Here is a 12433-nt window from a genome sequence, read left to right as displayed (position 1 = left end):
GGCTCAGCTCCACCCCTTGGTCAGCCCCGCCTCTGGGTTGCCCCCCCCCGCCCCCCTATTGGCCGCACCCCTGGCTCAGCCCCACCCCCAGGCTCTAGCATCCGGTGGTACCTCAGATTCAAAAGCTGATAGATAGAGGGGGAAAATGACCTGATGGATGATCTTGGACATCAGGACCACCTTCTCAGAGGAGCTGGGACTCTTCAGTCTTGCCCTGTGTTTCTCCCTGGGCTCCATGCCAGGGAGAGACCTGGATTCACACGAGCCTTGGTGAAAAAATGAAGTTAAAATCCCATCCTATCCACTGTCCTCAGAATCACCTCAGCTGGAGCTTGGGAAGAGGGAGAGCTGATCCCACGGGTGGGAGAGGGCTGGAAGCAGAGAGAACTCCCACCTACCTCTCATACTGCCTGCCCTTGATTTCCATCCTGCTGGCTGGTGGGTGAAACACCATCTCCTATAGCTGCCAAATCCTACAAAATAGACCCAACCAAACTTGTTGGCCCTCCCGAGGGGCAGAAAGGGGCTAACCCAACCCCCAGTGCAAAACTGCAGAGGGACTTCTATTGGCCACAAGAATCTCTCCGTTCAGAATATTACAATTTGCTTAGATATGGAGGGTTTGGGCTGCGGCTTATTCTGCTTGGAGAGTGACTGACCCAGATGAAGCAGGATGGTACAGCAGAGGGATGCACACTTGCCCTCAGAATTCTCAAGCACCAAGTTACATAATCACTTCCGATTTTCATTTTGACACTCGGAGGCAGTAGAGATTAGATACAACTCCTGCGGAAGGTGACAGAAATTGAAAATGAAAATTATCTCTGACCTAGCAACCTTCAATACTTTTCTCGAGCCCAGCCCTGCCACTGCCTGGTATCTCTTGGAGAAGAAAGTACCCTGGCAGGACTGGGGGCTCAGGAAGTTAATCTAATGTACCTCTCTTCCTGCTGTTCATAGCTACATATTGGAGGCCTCCAAACTGCCTTGATTGCAGCAAGTGGTGATGGTCGGGGAGGGTGGTGAGCTGATGATCTGAAAAGGCTTTTTACTTTAGCGGATTCTGCTACGACGTTTGGGGTCTCAGCTTTTTGGGGGTGGCCCCCTCTTGAAGCTTCCCAGGTGACGTGACTAGCAGTGATGGGGAATGGCTTAGCTGGACTCCTGGGAAGCCCCACCTTGCTTTGTAGCTCTCCAAGGACAGTTCCAGCCCCATCTATTGCTCTGTCCTGGAATTGAACTTGGCATATAGGCTACCAGGCAATGTTTGTTGAATGAATGAATGACTGTTAAGAATGATAGAGTAATAATATAGCCACGATCTAATTCATTGAGTGCTTACTATGTGCCAGGCACTGTGTGAAGCCCCGGCATGCTGGCTTTGTTTAATCTTCCCAACAACCTATGAGGTCAATATTGGTATTATCCCCACTTTACAGATGAGAAGGCTGAGGCTCCAATGGTTAAAGCCACTTGATTCAGTCACATGTCTTGGAGGAAGTAGGATTGGAATCCAGGGCATGTGTGGATTACGCTTTAAGTGATTCATCCTTCTAGAGACGGGTCAGTGGCCATCACCTTGCCTTTGAACATTTTTTGTCTCTTCTCCCCAGGTTTTCCACGAAGTACTGGATGTCTCAGACGTGCACAGTCTGTGGGAAAGGGATGCTTTTTGGCCTCAAGTGTAAAAATTGCAAGTAAGTGGCTGTACCTGGCAGTGTCTTTTCGTGGTATCTGATGTCAGAGCCATACTGGACCCTGATATAGCTTATGGAAGTTTGGTTTTTTTGACTCTCAGGAGAGTTACTTATTCCGTTTTTCAGAAATAGGTCTTAAATGAACCTGTACCTTTGGGTAATGGCTCAAGGAGAGCCCTTCTGAATAAGAACCTGAGCTGAGAGGCAATGTTTGCACAAAGCTGTCTGCTGAGGTGTGGTGGCACCTGGCATTTTCACAGCATCTAAGATCAGGGTTGGCAAACTTTTTCTTGAGCTGACCAGATAGTAAATGCTAGGCTTTGTGGGTATAGCATCTTTGTTACTCAGCTCTGCCATGTAGCTCAAACGCAGCCAGAGACAATACACAAACAAATGGGCGTGGCAAATTTATTTATTCCAATAAATCATTTACATAAGTATGTTGAGGGCTGGCTTGGGTCCCTTATCTGTAATTTGCCGATTCCTGGATTAGAGTTTGTGAAGTCCTTTTCTCCTTTATTTTTTCTCCTCTCGGGAATGGGGGAGGTGTTATGATCCTCCCCATTTTACAGATGTGAAAGCTGAGTCTTGGCAAGAAGTCACCTGCCTGAGGTCACACAGCTAGGAAGTGGCAATTAGGGCTTGAATCCTGGCCCCGTAACTCCTGTTCTTTCTGTGGTGTCATGTTGGCCTTGGGCTCTTGCCCTCCCCTCGCCCACCCCGCCCCCATACCCATTCCTGGCAATAGTAGGGAGGCAGAAGAAAACTTGTGGTGCCCAAGGTGGGTTCTGGAATCAGACGGAGATGGATTCAAATTCTGGCTCTTACTTTCTAGCTGTGTGACCTTGGGCAAGTTACCTCACATTTCTGTTCCTAGTATTTTCCTCTGCATCAAAGGAATAATCATCATACCTGCCTGTTGTGAGCATTCAAGAAATCCTCACTAAAGCACATAGCCCCGTGCCAGGCTGAGAGTTCTGTCCTCTGTCAAAGGTCACAAATGCCTAGCCTTCCTTTCTCCTTCCATAAATGTATATTAAATACCCGCTCTGGTCCAGTTACTGTAAAATAGTCATTGACATTCAACTGTATCCAAGAGTTACAAATGACTGTGCATATGTTTGCTTATAGGAGCCACTGAGTTTAAAAAGATTGTAGGAAACCTTCTCTCCTCCTTGTCTCTCCATCCCAGGCTGGGAATTGTCATTTGGGTTCCTTTAGGCGTCCCCACCTCCCTGCCCCGTGATGGAGGTGGCATAGCTGCAGGGGCGAGTATTCACTTTCCCCCGAGGTCTTACCTGATTAACGAAGGTAAGGCAAAGGGCTCCCTTCCCTCCTGGAGTTGTGGGAAGGATTAATTAATTCCAACCCCTAAGGAGCCTAACGCTCCGTGGCATAAGAAAGGAAGGGAGCAGTAATTACCAAGCATTCGTGTTGAGAGGCCCGCATCCCCACCTTGGGCCTCCGTGGACCCAGGCTCTCAGGGGAGCCCCCAGGACGAGGGCCCCTGGTCTTTCTGACTCTGAGAGGTACAAGGCCAGGCCCTTGGATTTAACTGGAAGGCTGTCTGATTCCCCCTATACACCAGTTGCTTCGGGGACCTTTCTTATCTGTGTGTAGTCACACCCTGTTCTGGGGGGGGGAATGCCAGCCTTTACATCCTCACACCTGCAGAGTGGAGGCTTTGAAGTCAGGTAATTAGATGACAGGGACACAGCCAGGAGTCAGCAAGGCTGAATACTTCCTGGGCCATTTTAATTTTCAGCACTAGAGGCAGAACTCTGAGGTGGCCTTTGCTTCTGCTCTCTGTTCTAGAAGTAATGAGCAAAGGCTCAGACCCTGCCGAGGACTGGAGGAGGGCTGGGGGCCTGGGGGGAAGGGGTGGCTGCAAGAAGCACGGGCTTTGGAAGCAGCCAGCACTGAGTTTGAGTCCCAGCTCCACTGCTGAACTCCCTTTGTGAGCTTCAGCCAGACACTTGTCATCTGGGAACTCAGTTTCCTGATCTGCAAAGTGGGTGTGATAGCAGCACCCGCCAATGGACTGGGAAGGAGTCAATGAAATGTTCTTACCCCAGATTACAATATTTTCTCCTAGAACGTTCCTCCTCATTCCACCTTGTGCAAAAGTGGCTCCTGGTTTTTGAAAGGGGCAGAATTCAAGCCGTGGTTCATACCAATTTCCTTCAGCCCTTAGAAGAACTGCCAAAATGGTGAAAGCAGTCCTGTAGCAGCTATAGAGTTTCAGCGTGCTTCCGGAATTTTGACATCGTAGCTGCATAACTACAACAGAGTTGAGAGCTATCTCCGGGATATAATGATGAGTGCGCATTGCTAATTATCACCAGTTGAAGTTTGAACGTATTCTTCTATGAATAAAATCTTGCAGCTATTGCATTAATTATAGTGAGGATGGATAGTCATTTATATGTGTTTTTAAAGATTGGTAACATTTGGGGCACACTTACGGGCAGATAGAAGGGTTGGAAGGACAGAAATAGGTAATACGAAGACTCCAGTGTCAAGGAGTTTGAGGAAGACACATGCACAGAGTAATGAATTTCAGTGAAATGGAAGTGCATGATACAGGACAGTGACAGGTAGAATTTCAGAGAGGGGGCAGCAAGACAGCAAAGACAGCTTCTTAGAAAAAAATGGGCGGAGCCATTTGTTCATTCACTCAACCAATGTTTACTGAGCACCTACTATACACCAGGCACTGTCCTAGGCACAGGACAAATAACAGTGGATGAAACAGACAAAATCTCTGCCCTCACTGAACTTGCATGATGGTGGAATCGGGGTGGACACAGACAGTAAACCAAGGAAACTAGTGAAATGGAGCATCTGTTCAGATGGTTCTTAAGTGCTAAGGAGAAGAATACAATGGAGAAGGGAGACAGAAAGGCCAGAGAAGAGGCCACAGTTTTAATTAAGGTGCTCAGGGAAGGTCTCACACTTGAGTGGGAACTTTGGGAAAATAGTAGTGTGTGGGACAGGTCACTTCTTGTTTTCCTAAAGCATTTCCAGAGGCTTGAATTCGAATCTGCCCTGAAGGCAATGATGTATATTTATATACCCTACGATGATCCTGGTTCTATTAGTGCCAGAAGCTCCCTGAGTGACAAGGATTGGATTAGACCCATGCTACACCACGTGTGGTCCTTGGACCAGCAGCACCACCTGGGAGCTGGTTAGAAATGCAGATTCTCAGGCCCTGCCCCAGAACCTGTTGAGTCAGAATCTGCATTTTAAGATTGTCCTGGTGATTCGTATGCACGTTAAAGTTTGAGAAGCACTGCTCCAAATTCCCTTGCAAAGCTGATTTTTTTTTTTTTCCCAGAGTATGGGTCTCAAACATGAGCGTGCATCAGAATCCCTTGGAGGGTTTGTTAAAACATAGATTCCTGGGTTCGCCTCCTCCCTACCCATTCCACCTCCTCAATCTCTGATTGAGCAGATCTTGGGTGGGGCCCACGAATTTGCATTTCTAACAGGTTCCCAGGCGGTGATAAGGCTACTGGTCCTGAGACCACCCTTGAGAACAACGATTCTATATAAAAACAGCAGTTTGACAAAAACGAAACTTTATTTCCCCAGCCTGGCATTTCAGCGTGTGAGATTTTCTTGTGTTTTTTTTTTTTTTTTTTTACAGGATGAGCATTCTTCGCTGATTACTTTTCAGACTCTTTTGCTGTTACCTCCCTTGGACTTACTCTGTAAAATTGAGTCTTGTTTTTATCATTGTCTCTGTAGTAAAGCCATCCAGCAAATATTGGTGTGATGAGTCAGAAAGAGAAGGAATGACTAGGAACCCCAGCTGTAGGTCAGATACCCACACCTGTATTGGAATCCTGCCCCTGCCCCCAACTGGTGTGAAACCACTGCTGGGCCCTAGTTTCTTTCTCTGCAGAATGAGGAAAATAATATTTACCTCACTAGCTTGTTTAAAAACAAACAAATTCAGTGAGATAAATAAGGTGAAATGCTCAGCCTAGCACTGGGCCCATTATAAGTACCTTAATAAATAAAAGGAAGAGTGTTGTTAACCTAATGGATTCATTTCGGGGTACCCCTCCGCCCAGGAAGCCAGGATATTACCGAATGTCTAACCCCCTTTTCTTTTGCGTAGGTCTAATACCCACTTCCTGCGGAATTATCATTAGCTGTCTTGTTGGCGTTCTGAATAGAGAGATTAATGAACTAATGGGAAATTGTGCTCCGAAAGCAATTTGCGTTATCTAAATTGAGGCGTTTTCATCTAATAGGTTCACGCGCATGGAATGGAGTTTCATTCTAAGTGGTTGGATGTCAGCACAATCCAAGTATTGTCTGATAACTGTGGATTCAGCTGGCTGAAGTTTGCTTGTGCAGAAAGATACTGATTCGGGTTTCCCGGTGCTCATTCATGTGTTATCTAGATCCTTCCACCCGCGTGGGATCCTTCCACAAGTTTCTGAGGTCTGGTTCCTTGGAACCTCTCTGCCCCTATGCATACTCGCAGGAAAGCATGCAATGGTGGTTTGGGTGGCGTTTGCTGCTCGAGAAAACAAGAGTTTGAACCACGTTGCTTTTTTTTTTCTGCATGGGCTTCAGTGTGGAAGGGAGGGGGTCGTCTTCTAAAACCACCAGTGGAGAAGTAGCATTTTAACTGTCTCTTACAGGTGTTTTAGCCACCCCCAGGGTCTCCTTTTATAGACTGCGCTTTGGTTCTGGTTATTCTGGTCCGGTCAGCAGCCCCAGCTGAGGTTCTGCTGTGTGAAGGATTCTGTGCTTCCATCCGGGGCATGAGGGTGAAAAAGAAATGGTGGCTGCCCTCCAGTTGCCCACAATCACCACCAGTTCTCAAGGTGTGCCCTGGTCCCATCTGAAACTATCATTAAGTTAGGTGTTAAGTCCCGGATCATGTTGGAAGCTTAAAACTGTAATGTTTGAGCCTCTCCCTAGACTTCCTGGCCCAGACTCTGGGGACAGGGCCTAGCAACCCCCATTTTTAATAAGTCTGCCATGTGGCTGACTCATATTTGTACTGAGCTGTGACTGAAGAACATGGTTCTAGAGGGAGGAATAGGACAAGCAGGGTGGCTAATTCCAGTTGACTCTTGAACGCAGGGGTGAGCGGTGATGACTCCTGCACAGTCGGAAATCCGTGTATAACTTTCAGCTCCCTCAGAACTTAATTACTAATAGCCTACTGTTCACCGGAAGCCGTACTGCTAATATAAATAGTTGATTAACACGTGTTTTCTATATGTATTAAAGATTGTATTATTACAATAAAGTAAGCTGGAGAGAAGATGTTAGTAACCAAATCATAAGAGAAAATACATTTACAGTACTGGACGTAGTTATTGAAGCAAATCTGCGTATAAGTGGACCTGCACAGTTGAAACCCATATTGTTCAAGGGTCAACAGTACTGTCACAGGGGGAAGTGCCCAGGGCTGCACCAGGGTGGGGGTGGGGGGGTCCATCACGTACTTCAGGGGACGCTGTCCTATCGGACTTGGAAATCTTCAGGCAAGAGCGGGAGTTGGTCAGGTGAGAGTGTTCCGGGCTGCGGAAACAGCGCGGGCAAAGGCTGGGATTAGGACAGAAAACGGCTGGAGCATATTTTTCAGTTGTTTGTACCAGACAGGGCCTGGGTTCAGAAGAGCCTGATGCTGCTTTGCAGTCACAGTTCGGGGCCCTGCTGCTATGACTCATGCTGCTTCCAGAGGCGCCACGCCAGGGTGGGGGACCGTTCACTGCCCATCCAGCCCCCCTCCTGGGAAAGCAACCTTGGACTCTGGAGCTGGAATGGGTCACTTTCGGAACACAAGGCACCAGGGAGGAGAATGCTGGGGTGGGATGGCCCTTCCTCTGGGTGGTGGAGTCGGGGGCAGAAGCCAGGAGTTCTGATGTTCTCTGAGTCACCTGCTCTCAGGGCCTGAGAGGGGAAGGGTATGGACATCAGAATACGCTGCAGACGCTAAGACTCATTTTTCTCTAGGACCAGCATGTACCCACTCCTCTGCTTTGAAGGTAGGCTGGTACCACTGGTGGCCGCCGAGCACAGCCTTGCATTACTGACGTGTGCCTGGATGTCCCGATCACATTCCCTCTCACTTCTCTTAGCAGCTGCTACGGGCGCTGCTGCTCACAGCTCGCACCTGAGACCCTCTCTGGAGGCTTGTTCCTGGGTGACTGCCTCACCTCGAGGTGTCAGGGACTAAGCCTCCCTCTCCCCAAGGTGGCTCAGAGCCCGGCCTAACTGGTGTAGGTGTGGAAAACACCAGGCCGCTTGTCTCAAGACAGACAGACTCTGTGGTGCAGTTCACGCTCCAGAGCCTCAAGCCAGATCCGGCTGAGACTAGAAGCCACCTGAAGCCACATCCTTGCTGAGCTTCTCCGCCATTTCCTCTCCTGCTTCCCCCACAATGGAATAAGTTTCTCTTGCAGAGCTGCCTCTTAAGTCACTTGCAAGAATACCCAACTCACGATCTGCTTGTAGGGATCTCAACTCGGGACAGTAAACCAAGAGCAGGATCCAGACTCTGGAGCCAGAGAGAGTTAGTTGAGTTCAGGTCCTGGCTCTGCCACTTCCCAGCTGTGTGACTCTGGGAAAGCTCCTAAACCTCTCTGATGGAAAATGAGGCTAATATATTCATTTGATGTGATACGACATGTGAGTTCCCCAATCACATTAATGACTTGGGGCGTCCTTCAATTTGGAATCTTTAACTAAGTTGTTCAGCATTTCTTTCATTGTAGACATGGATTTCCTATCAATACGTACTCACCCTAACACCTCAGTGGGGTGAAGGAAGATCAAAGGTCTGGAAAATTGAGCGTATTTCCTACTTTTCTGTAGTTCTTGTTCTCCTTCTCTCTTTTGAGATTTTCTGAACCAGCCAACTTCTTGGGAAACATGTTAAAGGATTTGTGTATCAGGGTTTCTCAACCTCAGCCCTGTTGGTGTTTGGGGACAGATAATTGTGTGGGGGCCGTCCTGTGCATTGTAGGAGGTTTAGCAGCACTGGCCTATCCCCCACTAGATGCCAGTAGTCCCCCCATTCCACCCTGGGCTGTGACAACCAGAAAGGTCTCCAGACACTGCTAAATGTTCCTGGAGTGAGGGTGGAGGGCAAAATTGCCCTTGGTGAGAGAACCACTGGTTTATACTCATGGGGCAATGGTACGCATGATTCAGTTTAAAATGTCAGCGTTAGACTGCTGTTACTAAACTCTTCAACAGGTTATAGAGCCATCAAACATCTTGGTTTGCCTGGAGTCTCCTGTGTTGAACACTGTTAAGTCCCATGTGCCAGGTGACTCAGGCTGGTCGAGGCTAGTAGAAACATTTTGTGCCCACTGAAGGTCACTGCCCACTTCTGTAGGATTGAGACACAGAAGCATTTCTCTAGAAAGGTAAAGGATGGTGTTTGGAAACCTGAGTTAGGCTGTACAAGATTGCCAGTTAACTCCAGCAGCGTTTTCATGCACTTAATACAAGCCCCGTCTCCTCCTGCCTGCGGTCGCCTGGCTGGACATGCTTACATTTCTTTCTTTCCACATTAGCTGTCACTGTACTAATTTTTGTTTAAATGAGCCATATATTCCTTTATCCAGTTTTGCTCTATTAATGGATCTTTTCACTTGCATTTCATGCACCCTTTGGTTCTCTATTTGCTCTGTATGTCCTCCTAGCCTGTGTTCTTCGAGCACATACAACGTTTTATCTGAAAATTTCCTGGTTTTGCAAAATGGCTCCAGGTACAGGTGATGAGGCGATAAGAGTGTGAAGTACCGTGTTTCCCCAAAAGTAAGACCTAACCGGAAAATAAGCCCTCGCGTGGATTTTCAGGATGCTCGTAATATAAAATAAGCTCTACCGTATTTCCCCAAAAATAAGACCGGGTCTTATATTAATGTTCGCTCCGCAAGACGCATTTGGGCTTATTTTATATCACGAGCATCCTAAAAAATCATGTGAGGGCTTATTTTCCGGTTAGGTCTTACTTTTGGGGAAAGACGGTAAGGCCTGGTTGGTTTGAGCCGCTGGGCACACTCATTTTTCCAGCTCTTGAAAAACTGGGGGAAACGATGAGCACTGATGTTGCAGCTGCTGCAAAGTTCCTGGAAGCTTCAGGAATTTGTACAACGGGCAGGATATTGGCAGGATATAATTATGAGCATGCATTTCAGTGATCACCAGCTTGAAGCCTGAACTTACTTTTCCCTTAATAGAAGCACTTCAGTTTTTACAATAATCATAATGGGAATTAATGGTCCCTTATATGCTTTTTTTACCTACTATAAGCAAAAATGGGGATCTAATTATAGTTGTGTGTGAGGGATGAGCTATAATTCTACTGGAGGCTGAGGGTGGGGGATTGGACGTGATGATGGTGATGATGATATCACGTACTGAGCGCTTACTAAATGCGAGACATTTTGCTACACACTTTACATTCATGATCTCATTTAATCCTTGCAACAACCATGGAAGGTAGAGTATGTTACTATCCCCCATTTTATAGATGAGGGAACAGAGGCCTTCAGGAGTAGAGAGCTGACCCAAACTCTCATGGTGGGTGGCTCTGCCCCTCAAACGCCCTGATCCCTCTGATTCAAGAGTCCCCCAGACTCTGAACCACATTACCTGGGCAAAGGGCCGTCCACACAGTAGGGTGGCAGCAAACACCCGTCCCCACTCTGCTTCGCCTTGAACGAAACAAGCAGGACGGAAGGTGAGATTCTGATCTCAACTTGACCCTGCACCAGAGCTACTAGTATTTTCCGCAGCCCTCCTCCCACCTGCTACCCTGTCCCATCTTCCTTTCTTGAATGAAAAGATGACAAATGGGTCTTTGTGTTCTGTTAAAACACCTGCAGGTCCTGGGATCCAAGAGGACACGGATCACTGTCTCTTTTTGGGGGGATATTAGAGGGTGGGCGGGGCATCCCCAACCACTAATAAATCTCCAGCTTCTCTACAGTGGCATATGGAGGGAACAGTGCTGGGGATTTCCTGATTATTTTTCATTATGCCGCTGGCACCTGCCGTCTGATTTATATGTTCATACTCCCCAACTCATTTATGTTATTGGGTTTTTTTTCGTACGAGTTGTAGGCCAAAGAGTTCAACCCCACTGAGTTGTCAGCAGTGAGGGAAGGGGTGTTTTGATATCCTTCACTGAGAACATACGGAGACATTTCTAGAAGCATTTGGCACACACAAGAGACCACAGGGGAACCAAAACGAGACAGAACTGCTGGGATGGGCCATTCAACGAAACAAGCCCCACAGCAGAGGGGGGTAATGATTTGGTTTAGTGATTTTGCAAGAAGTCTTAAGGGGCACTTCATGCAGTGACCTGGGAAAAGGAAAGCAGAGGCAGGGGCTATGACAGATAGAGAACCGAACTGCATGCCCTTAAATGGTAAATATCTGTGCTGCTGGGGGTGTGTGTGGGGGGGTCTTCCCCAAATGTTTATCTAGCCTTCACCTCCCTCTTTAAAAATCCTTCATGGGGTCCCCCTTGCTCTCAGAATGAAAATCCAGTCTCCTGATGAGACTGCACTATCCCTTGCTTACCTCTCCTTCCTCCCCTCTCACGACTCCCTTCTTCGTGCCCAGAGATGCAGCTTTACTGAGCCATCAGCCTCTGCAGCAGACCCTGTGCACTCACTGACACATCTTTGCATCCTCCTGCTTCCGCCTGGATCTTTCTGGCACACCTCTGCCAGCTCTCATTTGTTTTTCAGGCTCAGCTCAGTCATCACATCCTCCAAGAAGGCCTCCCTGACTACCCTTAAACCCAAGTGCCACACCCTACCCTTCCCTGTCATTCCATAGAACACACTACGTGGTATTTGTCTACTTTCCTGCCTGTGGCCCTGACCGGACTTTCAGCTGTTTGAGGGTAGGGCTGTTTCTGGGTCGTTCCTTGTTTACACCTCCGGGGCGAGCACAGTGCGTGGCCCCTAGCAAGCGCTCTATAAATATTTGTTGGTGGAGTAGATCTCCAAAGGAGCTTCTAGAGGGAAAGGGGTTCTCGCCAACCCAAGGCTCCGTAAACCTGGTTCCCCTCCAGGCGGATCATTTCTAGGAGACACTTTGGAGGCAATGGGACGAGTGGAAGGATTTTCATGCCGGAAATGTAAGAGATGGGTTTATATACCTCAATGGTAAACTCTTGCTAGGTAGCTGTAAGAAAGATGATTTAAAAAGAAATTCTCCCCCTATTTTATTACACACTCCCCCGGCCCCCAGTGCTTTGCATAGCACCTGGCACAGTGGGAAGGCGGTACTGTTTTCTGTGTGTATGAATGAGTGAATTATCCTGACTCTGCCCTTTACGGTCTGTATGATTGGGCTGCTGACTGAGCCTCAGTCTTCTTGACTTTGAAATGGGTGCAACAGTATCCATCACTCACAGCGTTGTTGTTCCGAACAGACAGGTTATTAAGAGCGCCTGGCCCCAAATTGGCGTTTGCTTCACGTTTCCTTGATTGGATATTAGGGGCCAGGTTTTTAAAACGTTCCATTTCCACTCTGTAAGAAAAGGCTGTGTCCTGCTCAGATGGATTTCAAAGCGAGCTGGAAAGAGAGACGAGAAAAAGTAGGAGAAATCAGGGTGTGGGCTGCTCAGAGCAAACCTTTGATACGTTGCTTTGAATCGCCCAGTCCATTTGTAATGGACGTGATTGTCTTCACCAGCAAGGCTCTGGCTTGTCCCTCCTCCAGGAAGGCAA

General features: G+C 47.9%; 1 protein-coding gene across 3 annotated transcripts in view; it reads left to right on the top strand.

The window, feature by feature from the left end:
- The window catches only part of KSR2 (kinase suppressor of ras 2), a 357439-nt gene that overhangs the window by 261219 nt on the left and 83787 nt on the right, over nt 1-12433 (top strand). For all 3 annotated transcript variants that reach the window (XM_033098220.1, XM_033098218.1, XM_033098219.1), the window contains exon 7: nt 1614-1697. In XM_033098220.1, coding sequence (XP_032954111.1) covers nt 1614-1697 — 84 coding nt within the window. The remainder of the gene's footprint in view (nt 1-1613; nt 1698-12433) is intronic.

Source organism: Rhinolophus ferrumequinum, chromosome 25 (genome assembly GCF_004115265.2).
Source record: "Rhinolophus ferrumequinum isolate MPI-CBG mRhiFer1 chromosome 25, mRhiFer1_v1.p, whole genome shotgun sequence".
In the NCBI taxonomy this organism is placed as follows: Eukaryota; Metazoa; Chordata; class Mammalia; order Chiroptera; family Rhinolophidae; genus Rhinolophus; species Rhinolophus ferrumequinum.
The sequence above is the reverse complement of the archived record's forward strand: the minus strand, read 5'-3'. Positions and strand labels throughout refer to the sequence as shown.